The sequence below is a fragment of the Sitodiplosis mosellana genome, unplaced genomic scaffold (assembly GCF_009176505.1).
Source record: "Sitodiplosis mosellana isolate CC-2019 unplaced genomic scaffold, AAFC_SMos_1.0 Smas_scaffold_2, whole genome shotgun sequence".
NCBI lineage: Eukaryota > Metazoa > Arthropoda > Insecta > Diptera > Cecidomyiidae > Sitodiplosis > Sitodiplosis mosellana.
Window position 1 is genome coordinate 2,313,123 of NW_022595245.1, and position 15,816 is coordinate 2,328,938.

Below are 15,816 nucleotides of genomic sequence, written 5' to 3' on the forward strand. Positions count from 1 at the left end.
GTGTGTGTGTGTGTGTGTGTGTGTGTGTGTGTGTGTGTGTGTGTGTGATTACAAACTGATGCTTTACTTGCATTTTTGCATACAAAACCCAATTTAACGGTGGCTCCACAGTCACACACATACAAAATCTTTCAAACTAAATAAACTGTACATTAAAATGGATTAAAATCTGATGCGAAACAATCATCAATTTAAATTCGTTTGCGGAATGGCTTTTGTTTTTTGTATTGAATATTTTCTGTACAAAGAGCGACGGCGAGACAACAAATAACAACAGTCGACGACATTGAATTATATATATATATATATATATCGGTGGCGAAAAAAATACGAGAAAAAGAAAATCCTGAACAATCTGAATTGAATGCAAACGTAAATGAAATACTTGAATGTAAATGCGATGTGCATTAGCTAGAACTTTAGTACTTGGATGGTTCGTTTTTCGGTTGATTCTTCGTGAGTTTTGGTTAAATGGTGCTGTTTTTTCCATTTTTGGCATGAGCCGAGACAAGTGCGGTTGATTTGTATTCATATTCAGATTTATTTGATGCATCATCACAAATGCACTTGCCACTCACAATTCAATCCGAAATCCGCTTCTCGTACAGGAAGTTTGCCACATAAACAACACGCGTTTTTCTGCACCACAGCCGTACAATTGAATTGATGACAAGACTGCTGCCAATCAATGTTTACACACACCGAACGGGGTGAAGTTGATGTTTGGCTGTCTTGTGGCTGTCACATTGAGCCGGCAATAGAATCGATCATTTGGATGCCAACCAAACCAATCGATTCAGTTTGAATATATGCTATTTGCTTGCCTCCGAGGCTTTTGATCGTCGTCGTCGTCGTGTGTGTTTAAATCAATGTGAAAACACGACGTATGCTGTCCATTCAACGAAAGAGAGGAAAAAAAATTGGCATGAGCATTGAGACGACGAATCAATTTTCGTATATGCCAATTACGGGCGAGTGCACAAATTCATTGACAAATTGACTTGCAATTCATTTGCCTGTTCACCTGACGAGTAGCCAATACGAACGACGGATTAACCGGAGATTGATGACATGAAAAATAAGTTGTTCACTCGTCACAGCAGCAGCAGCCAACCGACATGCCAACAATATTTTGTGTCACCGTTCATATGTGGCATGTGTGCATGGCGGCGATGGCGCTGAAATGGTGATTTTGGTAACTTATTGTATTACTCGAAGGCACATTGTCTTCAATTGATGTGTTTTTTTTGAATGAAAATGAAGAGAAAGACTAGATGTCTTAATACACAGACACAAAGAGAGGGAGACCGAGTAAACGATATACAATATACTATGATCTATGCAAATTTCCGCCACTCAACGTACGTATATCATCATAAATGGTTGTGAAATAATGACATTAATAGCTGTATAAATAAACACACTGTTCTCATTATTATGCAAATTTTAAAATGGGAATTCATATATGCAAACGGTGTACGGTCGTACGTAGGCAAAATAAAAACATGATCATGTTCTTCTCTATGAAAAACAATTCTACGCATCGTCGTCGTCGTCGTCGTCGTCGTCGTCTTGTTTAATCGGTTTCTCTGTCGTTGCTGTTGTGCTGCGCTGTTGTTGTTGCTTTTTCCTCTCTTCGTTCTTTCACTCTCTTATGCAGAAATAATAACCTGTTAAAGGATGCAAATACTGTATATTTAAGATACATTTGTGTGAATATGATTGATCGGTTAGCGTAAAAACCGTTTGAATAAAACGTGCCATCATCGTTTTAATAAATTTAATTAGAATAATTATGGAAACGAGCGTGTAAAAAAAGGAAAGAAGCGCGTCAGCGATTGAGTATATTGCTATCGGAAATTGTAAAAAAAAGGTGGCAGAGAGTGGAATGAAAGAGATAATAACTATCTTATCTAGCTCTGTGTATCGCTTTCTACCCGTCTATCCTTGCCCCGTTTGCCATTTAAATTAGCATAATTTGTGCCAACGATTTGTTTATCCATTTGTAAAACTGTTGTAAATAAGTTGTCAGATGCACTCAACACTACCAACAAAAGTAGAATCGCATCGATTTGAGAGCCACCACACAGTGTTTGCAGTGGTCTGTTGCGCTTAACGCAAACAAAAGATTTCAACGATAAGCGGCGTAATGTTTGCAGTGCAAATCGTTTTTAATAATAGACCCATTTCGTAAATTACTTATTTATTTGCCTAATTTTATACGCGTTTTCTGTTGTTGTTGTTTTTTCTTCGTTTTTGTTGTCGTTTCATATATTTGATGTTCTTGTTTCATTACATGAATCTGCCTTCGATGCTTTGCTCGGGATTGGATCGATTCGCCAAGCAGATACAAGGGAAACGAGCTTTGTTAGTGCCATCACAGCAGCTGGCATTACATATGCCATCACCCGAGCCTGTACAATGGGAGATTTAGTCGAATGTTCATGCGATAAAAATCACATTCTTCAATACAATACACAAAGCAGTGACAACGGCAACGGATACGATGTGATGGACACCACTCGTTCAACCAGATTTGCTGCCAATGCCAAGCACAAACGGCGTCGCCACAATACACACAACTCATATCTACGCAATCGCAATATTTACCGTAACGTAATATTACCGGAAGGCAATGACTGGCAATGGGGTGGCTGCGGTGACAATGTCATGTTTGGATTTCGCAAATCAAAGGACTTTCTCGATTCCAGATACCAACGACTCAGCGATATACGAACATTAGTCAAATTACATAATAACAATGCCGGCCGATTGGTAAGCGATAAATCGACACAATGGAAATGGATGGTGAGAGAGAGAGAGAGAGAGAGAGAAAATGAGAGTGGATGCAATTGCTGTGTTTACTGTATGTTTGCAGTGAAAGCAAACAATTGCCATTCAAAACAATTCATACAAATGATCAGAGCTCTGTAGCTAGCTTAGAGTTCAATTTTCAATATTGCACTTATTTTTCTCTCTCTTTTTTCAATTTGTTGTTCCTTTTTTTCTATTCCTAGTGCTTTGATACGTATTTCACTTTTTCTGTCGATGTTTTTCTAATCTTACATACAATTCTTTCAATTTTCCATTCATTTTTTTCTATTTTCTATTCTCCATAATTTTTGTTACCATTTATTTTTTTCTTCTCATCATCAAGGCCGTAAAAAATTTGATGCGCGTCGAGTGCAAATGTCACGGGCTGTCCGGTTCGTGTACGATAAAAACGTGTTGGATGAAAATGGCACCGTTCCGTGATATTGGTAGTCGGCTAAAGGAGCGTTTTGATGGTGCGGCCAAGGTGATAGCACGAAATGATGGTCATAGTTTTATGCCGGAAATTCCATCGATTAAGCAACCGACACGCCATGATCTCGTTTACACCGAAGATTCAAGTGATTTCTGTCGATTCAATGCAAAAACTGGTTCGCTCGGAACGATTGGCCGTGAGTGTAACTCAACATCAGCTGCAATTGATGGTTGTGATTTGCTTTGTTGCAATCGTGGTTACGATCATAAAATCATACGCGAAAAAGTCAATTGCCGCTGTATGTTCAAATGGTGTTGTGAGGTAACATGCAGCACATGCATCGAACGGCGCGAAGTCAATACATGCAAATAACAATACGATTTTTTGCGCATTTTATCATTAGACGAGTTAAGCATTTCATTTTGGATTTTGTATGTAAATAGATCGATAACACATAAAACATTGGAAAATCAGTTTCCCATAGCGTATAATTTCATTAGTTTGCACTTTTCTTTCTCAGTTTTATTTTCCTTTAATGTATCGCTCAGCTGTTTTATCTGTTTGTTTTCCCAACGAAAACAAAAACAAAAAAAACATTGTACTTACTTGATAAACAAAAAGTGGAATAAAAACGAATTGATCTCGAAAATGAAATGTGTTTACAGCGCGCTGAAAGAAAAGAGACGAGTGCTAGATGGTTGAATGTGAACGAAGCGGCGTTGCAATGTGTGCAGAGAGTAAAGGGAAATGCATTTATTTATCACGGCTGCAAGGCAAAAGACCACACTTTATCACACGAAAGAAGAAGAACAAAACCCGGCGCATGAATCCATCTCGTGTGTTGTTACAACACACGAAGAAATGCAATACATCTCCCAACGTGAAATTAATAAAGCCACCCGAACCTTCTTTTCGAAAAACCCCGATACAAACAAACACACACTCAACTGCAACGAGCTATAAAAATGTTGTGCATAAAGCGCACCGAGAGCATCCAACAGCCCGATTTAATGATCATTACTTAAAGAACTGTTTAATAGTCACGAAACATCTTTATTTTCAACGTGCGCGCACACACACAGTGTGCACACCGCAGCATCACACGAAAATTCCAAAGAGATGGAGAGACAGAGTGTGAGAGCGAGTGAAAGAGAGACAGAGGGAGAAAAGAATCAAAGCGAGAGAGAGAGAGAAACAAAATGCAAAAAAATCAAAACCATCGAAAAATAACAGAACTGTTAAAACGAACAAAATTAAAAACGAACGATGCGCAGAAAAAAACGCACTAACACACATACAGGAATAGCTAGCCGTTCTCGGGATAAGAATGGACAGAAGAGAACAGTGCACAACGAACACGATTATCATCAAATTCGATGGGGACCTCCGGCAAAACACAAACGCTTTAACATATTTAATCGATGTGTATGCGTTGCGTACGTTATAATACACTATTAATATGCCGCACATAATTCATTACCACCAAGAATGTGAAGCCTCATCTCGCCATTTAGTTCGCATATTGGCTTTCTTTTTGCTTTGCATTGCCTGCGCTTTTTTTCTCTCTCTCTCTTTGCTTTTGTTTTTCGCCAATCATATGGCCTCGAAATCGATGGCTAAATGCTTTTTTTTCTCTCTTTCTCTCTCTCTCACTCCTGGTTGCGCGCGTGCAATAAGTGTCGTAATATTTCTCTCTTTTTTCGGATTTTTGCAGCACACGACGCAACCAGCCACCACCACCACCACCACACATATTATCAACAGTGTTCGATCAGCAAACAGATATCGCAAATAAATTTTGCTTCAGTTATTAATTTTCTTTATAATAAAGACATTTTGCATTGCATGCAATCGTGCCAAAGCAATTACTCGCAACAGCAAGTATCGTTTGCATGCGCATTGCATTCGGAGGAGAAGAAGAGGAGGAAAAAATCACAGCGACCGCATAAAATCGAATGAATTTGTTTCATTATGCTGAGAGAAATGGCTGGATGGAGGAGAAAAATGAGCCGACGACTTTTTGAAATATGCAAATTCAATTTGATTTTTGTCCATCGGTGCGCTTTGATTTATGATCGACCCGCGCGATGATCAGATCGAGTGATACTTTTTTTTAATTGAGTTTTGGTTACGATCGCGGAAATTTGTCCGATTTAATAGGGAAAAACACACACCATTTTCGATGTCTCATTGTCTTCCTGTCTCTTCGCATCTCCTATGAATTTGTGTGGCATCGAAATTTAACCTATCAATTTGTAGCTCAAAATAAATCAATGACATAAGGCAAATCTCTATATCTGCCTCTGTCTTCTTTATTCTCTGCCTCTGCCTCTTTGTCTCCTGCGCTCCATCCATGTGCTCTTCCTTGCCCTTTTTTTCGTTTTATTTATATTCGAAATTAATATGTAACAATTAAATAACACCAAATAGTGCGATGGGGAGCGCCTTATTTTTACAGCTCTCAACTAATACATCTCAATTAGCTCGGGAACAAATTTTCGGCTATAGGCATATCACATCGTTCGTCGACACTACACACAACAACGACGATGTTGGTGGTGTGTGCTGCTGGACAGCCGAAGAAAGAGACAGAGAGAGAAACGACACAACGACGACGACGGCGCAAAGGAAACGACCAAATAAACACAGAAGAAGAGAAAACACCTAATAATAATACCATAACAATGACCGCTCCTTAATTTTCATTTAGTCTTCGATGAGTCGGTTCGGTGGTGTGCGCTATTTCGTGGACCTTAGTTGTTGGCTTTAGTGTCGGGACCGTTTTATGTATATATATCAAGTGTAGCTCTTTCGTTTAGAGTTAGCGCAGCATGTTTTTACACGTTTTTCTAAATTGCCAGTAAGCGATGAGCAACAGAGACATACAGAGAGAGAGAGAGAGAACGCAAAAGGGAACGCGTTCCTGTACACAGATGGCAAAAGCGATATTCCTTCATCGACCGTAATTTGGGCTTTTCGAAGTTTCGGCACTTTTTGTATACGCAACGAACAAAATGCACTACTGTCGACAACGACAACATCGAACGCTATAGTAGCTGAGATCATCTCAACGTTTCCATGCACTTAAACAAAAACATATACACACACATGAAGCCCAAATCAAGATAAAAAAAGGAACATCTAATAAAATGCAACAGAGAAAAGGTTAAAACATTTATTGCTGGGAAACGAAACGGCAATTTGGATTGAATTTTTCGTTTGTATCAGCACCAAAACTAAACAACAACAACTAAACAACAACATACACAGCAAAGATATGCCCAAACAGATAAACGAACGATCCGCAAAAATTACCGTCACTATAAATATTATGCACAATCCAATTTTGGCGACTAATTTATTTCAAAGCGCTAACATATTTGCATATTTCCAGTCTAACGGGGACCCACATTTAAATCAAGCGATCAACGTGCGATCAGGTTGGTCTCGATTCAAGAATGATGTTAACAAACGATTGACAGTGAATTATCGGACGGTAATCAGCAAAGATAGACAGTAGATTTTGGACCAAATTCCATTTCTGTTTCGAACACTCTTCATTACGGTTTTTGAATGGATTGATAGCTTTCTGTTGTAACTGGGTTCTGATTCAGGGCTATCAGATGCATCGAAGACAACTTCAATCAAGCGATTGTTGCAACCATATGAAATGCACCTGATGAATAATAAAGCCAAACCGGAAAAGATTTCTGTAGCAAAAATCATTCCCTCATTTAATCGGCATTTTGCTGTCGTTAATACGATGTGATTAGTCGATTTAGCTGGATGCAATGCGATATCGTTGCGGTTCAATGACGCATGAATTTCACTTGTACGATTCAATCACAGCCGTGAACAGGATCTGTGGAATAAGAGGAGGTTTGTTTCATTCTCGTCGATTATTATGAAAAATTGAATGAAGTCATTTTGAGTGCAACATTGTGTAATATGCCATTCAATATTCATCATCATCATTAGCATCATTATTTTCAAATGGTGTCATTATCATCAAGTTCGTTCTGTTTTGAAGAAGAAAGAGAGAAAAGAAAACGAGAAGCGAAATTCCGAAATAAAATCAAGCAAAAGGAATCTTGATTTGGTTTCGAAAAATATGTTTGGTGTGTTGATTCGGTGTTAAACAGAAACTGAAAAAAAGGACCGAAAATTCTCTCTCTTCCAATCATTTTGTTCTCATACATTTGAAATCATGCAACAAAATATCGCAGCAAGGACAATGTGTTGGGTACGAAATAAGAAAATTAAAATACCTCCTTTATTTCTCTCCTCTCATCATATCCACTCGCTCTCTGCATCCAGTTCGGTGCTCTTCTTTCTGTTACTCATCTCACACGGATACCGACCGACGAGAAGAAAGAACAAGTATGTGAAGGTTTGTTTCGCTGGTTTTTTTTTCTTTCTCGTGTGTGTCTCTCTTTGCTTGCTCAGCACTCTCTGGCTTATGGCGTTTTGGCTTTGATGTGATTCAGGCGAGAGGTAATTTATACATATTACAATAATTAATATTAGCCGTATCCATTAGTGCAAGTTTTCTTTTGATCTTTTCCTTTCTATACCGGTGCTTGCCTGGGTGTGCTTGAAACTTTTCGACGTTTTTTTCTCTCTGCTCTCTCTATCTCTCTCTCCACTTTCGACTTTTTCCCCATTGTTGTTGTTGCTGCTGCTGCTGTTGCCGGTATGGTGTTTTATTCTCTTTCTTCTGCCATTATATTATTATTATATTTCGTGAAAGATGCGCGAGCCAAAAATAGGTATTTATGTCTTTCTTATGAACGAACTGGACCGGACCGGGCCGAACGGTGCAGAGCAGAAGTGGCAGCAACAGGTAGAACGAAACTGACTATGCGCACGTATTGATACGGTTTTCGTTTTGTGGCATGTGCAGCAAATCGATAAAACTGTGTGCGGTCTTGGTACAGGAGAAAGGGGACACACATTTTTGGTAGATCGCTTCATTTCGTTTCTCTCTCTCTTTTTTGCTCTTTTTCTACCATTTCGTTCGTTTGGCCAATTTCATTTTCGCCTCGATATCGTCGTCGTCGTCGATGGTGTTGGCAGGCATTGGCCCGTCTATAAATCGATCGAAGAACGATTTTTAATATCACAAAATAATTTTTAAACGCAGTTCAATTTCATTTTCGGATTGCCGCTTCTTTGATGCTATGCACACATGCACGGCATCAATTAGGCCGGTTCAGCGTCATCTGATGCACGGTTACTCATACATTATGATGTCATGACTCTGCTATTTACACATACACCCCGACCTGACGGAGGAAGTATCCTTAAATTAATTGCTTCTCTTTTTCTATGGCGATGCACAGCAGCCAACGGATTAATTGCTGCGGAAGGAGTTTTCCAGCATGGTTTTTATGACTCTTTACCGTGTGCAGAATGATGCTCAGTATCTTATCTCAATTCCTTTTCATCGTTTTTTTCTTCCTTTATTTATTAAAAATCTACAAAATGTGTGATCGAAAATACCTTTGTTTAGAACATAATTCATCGATTAATCCAATTAAACCGCTATTTCATTCTTGTATTTTCTATTTTCCCCGAAAACAAAGAAGAAGAACCAGGAGAGAGAGAAGTAACGCCTCTTTTGTGTGAAAAGCAACAGCAAACGATCGGCGGGCAACGTTGGTGTTCTTCACGCCTCGAATTCAATTTTCTCTGAAAATTATTAATTTTGTGCGTTTTCCCCGTTTGCATTGCGTTCTAGGTGGTTTTTTCTGTCTCTCGCTCACTCTCACACACACTCGCTCTCGCTCTTGATGCTTCTTCAGTCGCTATGTTATTAGATATGCTGGTAATTTTCCTCTCCACCAAATAAATGGCTTTTCGTGTAGCAACCACATTGCATCCAAACGATCGGTTGCATATTTCATACAAACACTTTTTTTCCATATACTTCTTCGATGTGTACGTGCAGTCGTGTGCATATCTTTGCAATATATCGAAATTGCATCACACTTTCGTCAAGCGCTCAATTGTTGAAGCGTGCATTTTGAAAACACCATCATTGGAAGTGCAACAGAGAAAAAAAGCCAATATGAAAGAGGCAAAAAAGAGAGAGGTAGACTTAAAGAGCAAGAGAGATGAAAATCTGATGAAACGATGAATGAATTCTGCATTAAAAATGACTTAACCATTGACAGCAGCATTCAATGAGAGAGTGAGAGAGAGAGAGAGGGAGAGAGAGAGAGAGATTGCTGCTGCTGCTGAAACAAATCTCAGGGCTGTGATTGACCGTAAAAATCAATCCTGTCGATAGAATGTTAATGCACCATGACGGCTTCATATAATAATTTTCTTTTGTTCAACGCCATTTTTATCAAAAAGCGCTTTCTCTTGCTTCGATTGTTGTGTTTTTCCATGTCTTTTGTTCTTCGTCACATTTTGTTCGGGAGGCCAAAGATTTTTGCCCGACACGAAATTCCATCATTTCGAGAAAGTGAAAAGGAGATGAATAAAGCCATAAATTTTTACCTTGGATTCAATAAAGGCATTAGTATCACTATATAACACATTTTCGGTTAAATGCATCGAATGATTTGCCATAAATTCGAATAAATATATGAAATTTAATAATAAAAATTCCTTTGACGTATTTTTTGTTGGTTTCATCATCGTGTTAAACGATGACATTCAGTTTGATGCACTTCGACTTTGGTAGCGCGATAATGGAACACCTTATTTCGTTGAAAAGCTCGATGATTATGTGTTTGCTATCATGAATCACTTTTTGAGACGATTGACCGCACGATGTGAGTCATTAATTAAAGACAATAAACCAAAGTTGTATTCCATTTTTGTGCTTTGTTTTCCAATAGCTAATTGCTAATCGATTAATTGAGTGGATCAATTATTTCGTTACCCAAAATTAATGGACTTTCCCATGAAATGCACGCTGCATTTTATCACTCTATTTAGTGGCCAGTCGTAAAAAAACGCAGTCTTTTTTTTTAACAAATCAATAAACATGACAAGCCTAAATGAGAAAAAAAACCAACAACAGATAAAAGCTCATAATTCCACTGAAGTGAATTTATTTAATGGAATCAAACCGTAAAAAGCGTGCAGTAAGTTTTGTAAACAGAAACACGACAACAGAGCAGCCACAACAAAAATTGTAACATAAAATCGTATTAAAAGCAATTATTTTCTTGTTGTTGTTGCTACTTCGAAGTGTGTTTTTGTCCGATTCGCTCTTTTTGCTCATTCTGAGCAACATGATATTTTCGTTGGTGCAATTATTCTGTAATCGCAAATAAGATTTTGACTGAGAAATCGAGTCGTTTTTTTTTCGTTTTGGATCTGGTGAAAAAAATGTCGAGCAGAGACGACAAAACCAAAGCTAAATGACGTACAGTTATCAGTTATACGTACATTCCGTCATAATATTATGTCAAAAGCCACAACAAAAATGACGAACAAAAAACAAATGAGAGAAGCAGTTCGTTTGGGCAAATCTGTTAGATATGAGTGTCTTGTCTCAACAACACACAAAAACACTTTTTGCCGAATTGAATGCCGTCCTTCTTTTGCTGTATACACACATATTTTCCCTATCATCAATACGGTTTTTCACTGTCTCTCGCGCTCTGCCCGTTGCTCCAAAATGATTGTATTGGTTTTTCGTGCGTCTTTGTCTCTCTTCAATTGATCAGCGCGTATCAAATTCCATCTGTCGCTTCTGACAACAGTTCAAGAGTAGATGCGATTTGCGCAAATCGCAATCCACTCACACACACAAAAGCCGAAATTCTTTAAATTGCAATTTCGAAAATGTTTCTCACGGTCACAATGTTATATCGTTGTATTGAGAGAGTTACGTCGGTTTTTTTTTTCCTTTCAGTTTGGGTCTCTTGGTTTTTCTGCGCCTATAGTGAGATTGCGCAAAGAGAAAAAAGACGCGAATATATGACCAATGCAAAAAAGCCTCACACAATGTGAATACCTTTTGAATACGGAATAAAACGACAACAACAACAACATGTTTCTGTTTCGCTTTGCCTTTAGTCGATGTTATTGCGTTTGCTTGCGTATGTAACAGACTCAGCTTGTTGCTTGATGCTCCTATTCAAAATATTCTTTTTTTCTGCCATGATAAATGCAATTGTTGAATAGAATCGGCTCGGTTTCGATCATTTTACCCATTGAATTCGCTTCAAATGAATATTGTGATTCATTTGGATAAAATGTTGATTCATACGAAATTCTAATGCGGTCAATGATCATGCCATTTGTTATTCTCAGACCAAACAAGTGCAACTATTGGCACCGAATCACAACCAAGCTCAAGATTTCAGCTGTTAAGTTTCTTCACTTTTTTTCAGCTTGGACATAAATTTTGATTTTTCAATGATTTTTTTTCGCTACTTTTTTGACAAAAGTTCAATCAATTTTCCTGTACAACCCATAAAACTGCTCTCTCACTAAGGATGGACCCATCGAAACATTTCATTACGATTGCATGACTCTCACAAATCCCACGCCGCGAAAAAAAAAACACTTTTCTCCCATTGGATCACAATTTTTCCTTAATTAGCAAAGCATTTTCTCGAATAATTTCGATTTATCAATAATTCCAATCGTTCTTCATCGTTTCGGTGGCTGTGAGTTTGCCGTTCGAGGAAGTGAAACGGACAGATAAAAACACTCTAAAGATATATTTCGTGGCCGATGTATGCGTTTCACAATTTGCAAAATGTTATCGCCATTTAGAGCGGATAATAATTTATGCCGCAAATTTTGCGTTGCTTTCAATAGGAATTTTCGATATATTTCTGCAATACATTGTTGGAAATCAAAATGCTTTATCACTGACTGCATTATCATTTGATGTGAAAAGAGGAAACAGCAACACAAAATGCCAACGCTGATAAGCGAACCAGCACAGTTACATGGAATCACACATTGGGAGATGTGTGTAGCAGGTAGCCGGTTTATGTTTCAACACAAACTAGCTCAGGATGGCCATCAGCGATGGCACAGCAGAAGCTATGCACGGATTTGAAGAGACGGTGAAATACTTTCGTATATATATATATATGTATGTGTATCGAATGTGTGGAAAAATGCATGTACGAAAATTGTTCTTCATTGAGCGAGTAGCACATTTTGCATTGATGATTTTTCCGCCCGGCCCATTCCAAACCCAGCGATTGAATACGCGAAATTAATCAAATTGCGGTATCAAAAGAGCAAATTGCTGTTGTATTCCAAACCGCAACAAGGCTACAAGAGAAATTTTTACAACATTTAGAATTTTAATTGGATGCATTTTTTTTCCATCGTTATTTCATTGAATTCCGAGTGGTTCTTGGTGCCCAGCTTCGCAAACAGCGGTGAATCGTAAATTTCTGGCCGAACTCGATTGCAGTGTGTACAAAGTGTCTGTGCATTTATGTTCAGTTCAATGTAATTAAATGATTCTTCTGCCTTTAGAAAACACTCGCACAGATGCTTACCGGTTCAGATTCGCTCGCAAACTTACTGCAAAGCTTAAATCACACTGATCAATTTGCAGTGATTTCGATCCAATGTGCGATCGAAATCTTCGCGTGAATTACATAACGAAGTGCACAAGATTTACAGTTTGATTGAAGGAAATTTCGTTTAAAGAACTTACGAATGATTTTTATGCAGTGTGTTAGTTAATTTAATCATTAAAGGGTAATCTTCACTGAGGATTCGTCAATCATCTTTTGGTTCTTTTCTCATAGTACAATTCTATAAATGAAGGTAAATCTTTGAATATTCATCAAATATTTTGAAATGACTTCAAATATCTTGATTCCTCTGTTGCAAATTTTGTGACAAAATCATCGCGATCAACGTTTAGAACGCACAAGTGAATCTGAAACTCTACATCAAGTCATATCAATAGCTCTAGATCAAGTATGTCGATAGATTATCGAAAAATAGGAAGATACGATTTCCTCATTGACCAATTTTAACCTCTTCAGCCGATGCTGATTTCTCATACAAAATATAAGGAAAATTGTCACATAAGTCGCATGTTTCAAGGGGCTTTGATCATCGTATAGTTATAATCTTGCAGAGGAACTGCGAAAAAGACTTGTACGGTGCATCATCCTCCTCTTAAATTATTGATGCGAAATTATTTCTTGTGAGTAAACATTTTAGAGTGATCGTGAATAGAATGCGTTCTGATTTCCATATGTATCATCAAGAAGGAAAAGAAAAACTTAATGGAAAAAAATGATATCGCATTTCGTTGTTTTTGTCTACCGCATATCGGATTTGTTGATTTCTTCCTTCTTATCGCTGCACCTAGTGGTATCGAATGCATTTGTGCGAGAGGCGCACACAGTGGAAAAAAACGAATCTCAAACAGGAGAGTCGTGCCAGTCAAACACCGAGGCAAAGAAGAAGAAAAACTAAAAATGCTAAAGCCTTCAAAACCAAAAACCATACATGGGCATCAATGCTCATTATGGATACGACGACAGTTTCAATTTACCAAATTCGCGGCGATAAATCCTCTATTGAAATGAACGGTAAAACATTGAAACGATTTTAGGCGATGCGAACGCTTTATTCCCTTCTTCATCGCTACTTTTTTTCTGCTATAGATTGCAATATTATTCTGGTATGGATGTCAACGCGGGCTTAATCATCAATATAAATCGGGTGGCTTGTCTCGTTTTCCGCAAATTTCTTTCTGATTCAGTGCACGTATTTTGGATTGATTAAATCCTAATTAATTATGATTTTCTTTCAATTTAACAATTATGTCAACCGAATCGAACGAGATTAACTTACCCAATTCGGTTTTGGGCTGATAAAGCAGCAGCACAACAGCAAATGTTTGATGTATAATAAAATAATAATCGGCTGCAGCAGCAGCAGCAGCAGCAGCAAAAGGTAGTTGCGCGAATGTTGGTTTGAGCGCAGAGCGCGATTAACTTCATTAATGGAATGTTTATGTTTTATTATGTGAACAGCGACACAAATTCCATGGGCTTTACTTCAAATCGCCCAAATAAAACGATCGTATTATATTACACGATGTGTGCAGAGCAATCTTCGTCCGAAATCTGGCCCAGCCAGACACAAATGGTCTGACGTATCCAAAGCAGAAAACCAACAACAACCAACAACATGCATCTTTGTTGTTGCTGCTTCGTTCGTTGATTTTGATCGGCGTAAAAAACAACGTTTTCAGCGATCCTTTTTTATATTTTAGTCGATCACCATACCCATTCACTTGTGGCTTGATGTATCGATGATATCGAAAGGTATTAGCAATGTGATGCCAAACGAGCGAGCTCCTCCGAAATGCACCCAGCACAGCACACACTGCATAAATTAATGGAAAAGGACAAGAGTCATGTTGTTATGTGTCGAAACCGATTACAAATTAAACGATTACAGTTTAATGTGAAATGATGTAAAGAAATTACCATTTTACAATGTGCACACCGCCGATCGATCGATCGTATTATTCCCATGGATTTCAAGAGCCATGGATTCGGGAAGAGCCAAGCACCAAACCAGAAAAAAATTGATCCAAATTAATCTAAATCTGTATCGGTGCAGGTCACCTCGGCCGGAGCGAGGAGAGACAAGTGATTCGAGCGGAATAAATTCGTTGTGTATCGATGAGTGGAATTACGTCCGACAAAAACGAAAAATTTCGATCAATAAAAGCAGCATTCAGATATGCAAAAAAGAAAACGAAACGACTCACAATGAAATAACCTTTCAAATTTCAACACACACACACACCAAGCGAAAAGATCAAAAAGGCTTCAAATAGAGTGTAAGGCGAATATTGATTCTTTTTTAAATATAAATTGCAATAACATGAATGGGAAAATATTTATCAATCCGAATTGAACGGCCTGGAAAAAAAGCAGCATGTGCAAAAAGGGGCACACGATATGATCGAGAGAGAGAAAAACCGAGAGAGAAATCCATTTGTACAGAAGGCGCACACATTAAACCGAAAAAAGAGTGAATAAATTCTCTATAGTGATTCAATTAGTGAATCGCTAATTGATATAAAGGTAAAATTCTTGTTTGGAATTTATTTCAGGTATTTTGCGATTTTTTTCGTTCATTCGTTCGTCCATGGTTTATGTGTGTGTGTGTGTATGTGCGCTGTGAGCATATTTGCAAATTGCTTTTGCTGGGTTCGCGGACGATTGCTGCTGCTGCTTTTGTTGTTGTTGCCATTTTTAAAATCCTCATTAAAGCCAAGAGTTCGCGTAGCATTCTTGGTTGATAAAAGAAACAGCGACGAGCAAAAGAGATGGAATGAGATCAATTAAAGTCGAACACATGAACAAAAGCGAAGCAGCAGCAGCAGCAGCAGCACAAACAAATGCGAAACTTAATACGCGACACATAGCCACAGTCCCATACGATCGATGAATCATTGGGAAGTTTCCTTTTGTTCGATCGATTACAACTCAAAATGAATAATCCTGTTAACTTTACCTTTGATCGTCACATTGATAAATGTCACCAACGGGCCACAATATATAAATCTTTATGCAGAGTGTGTGTGTGTGTGTTTT

General features: G+C 38.1%; 1 protein-coding gene across 2 annotated transcripts in view; it reads left to right on the top strand.

Annotated features, from left to right (window-relative positions):
- The window catches only part of LOC129565442 (protein Wnt-1-like), an 11,105-nt gene extending 7,388 nt beyond the window's left edge, over positions 1-3,717 (top strand). For both annotated transcript variants that reach the window (XM_055440383.1, XM_055440382.1), the window contains 2 exons: positions 2,348-2,775; positions 3,158-3,717. In XM_055440383.1, the coding sequence (XP_055296358.1) occupies positions 2,348-2,775; positions 3,158-3,619 (890 nt within the window). In that variant the 3' untranslated portion in view covers positions 3,620-3,717. The remainder of the gene's footprint in view (positions 1-2,347; positions 2,776-3,157) is intronic.
- The last annotated feature ends 12,099 nt before the right edge of the window (positions 3,718-15,816 follow it).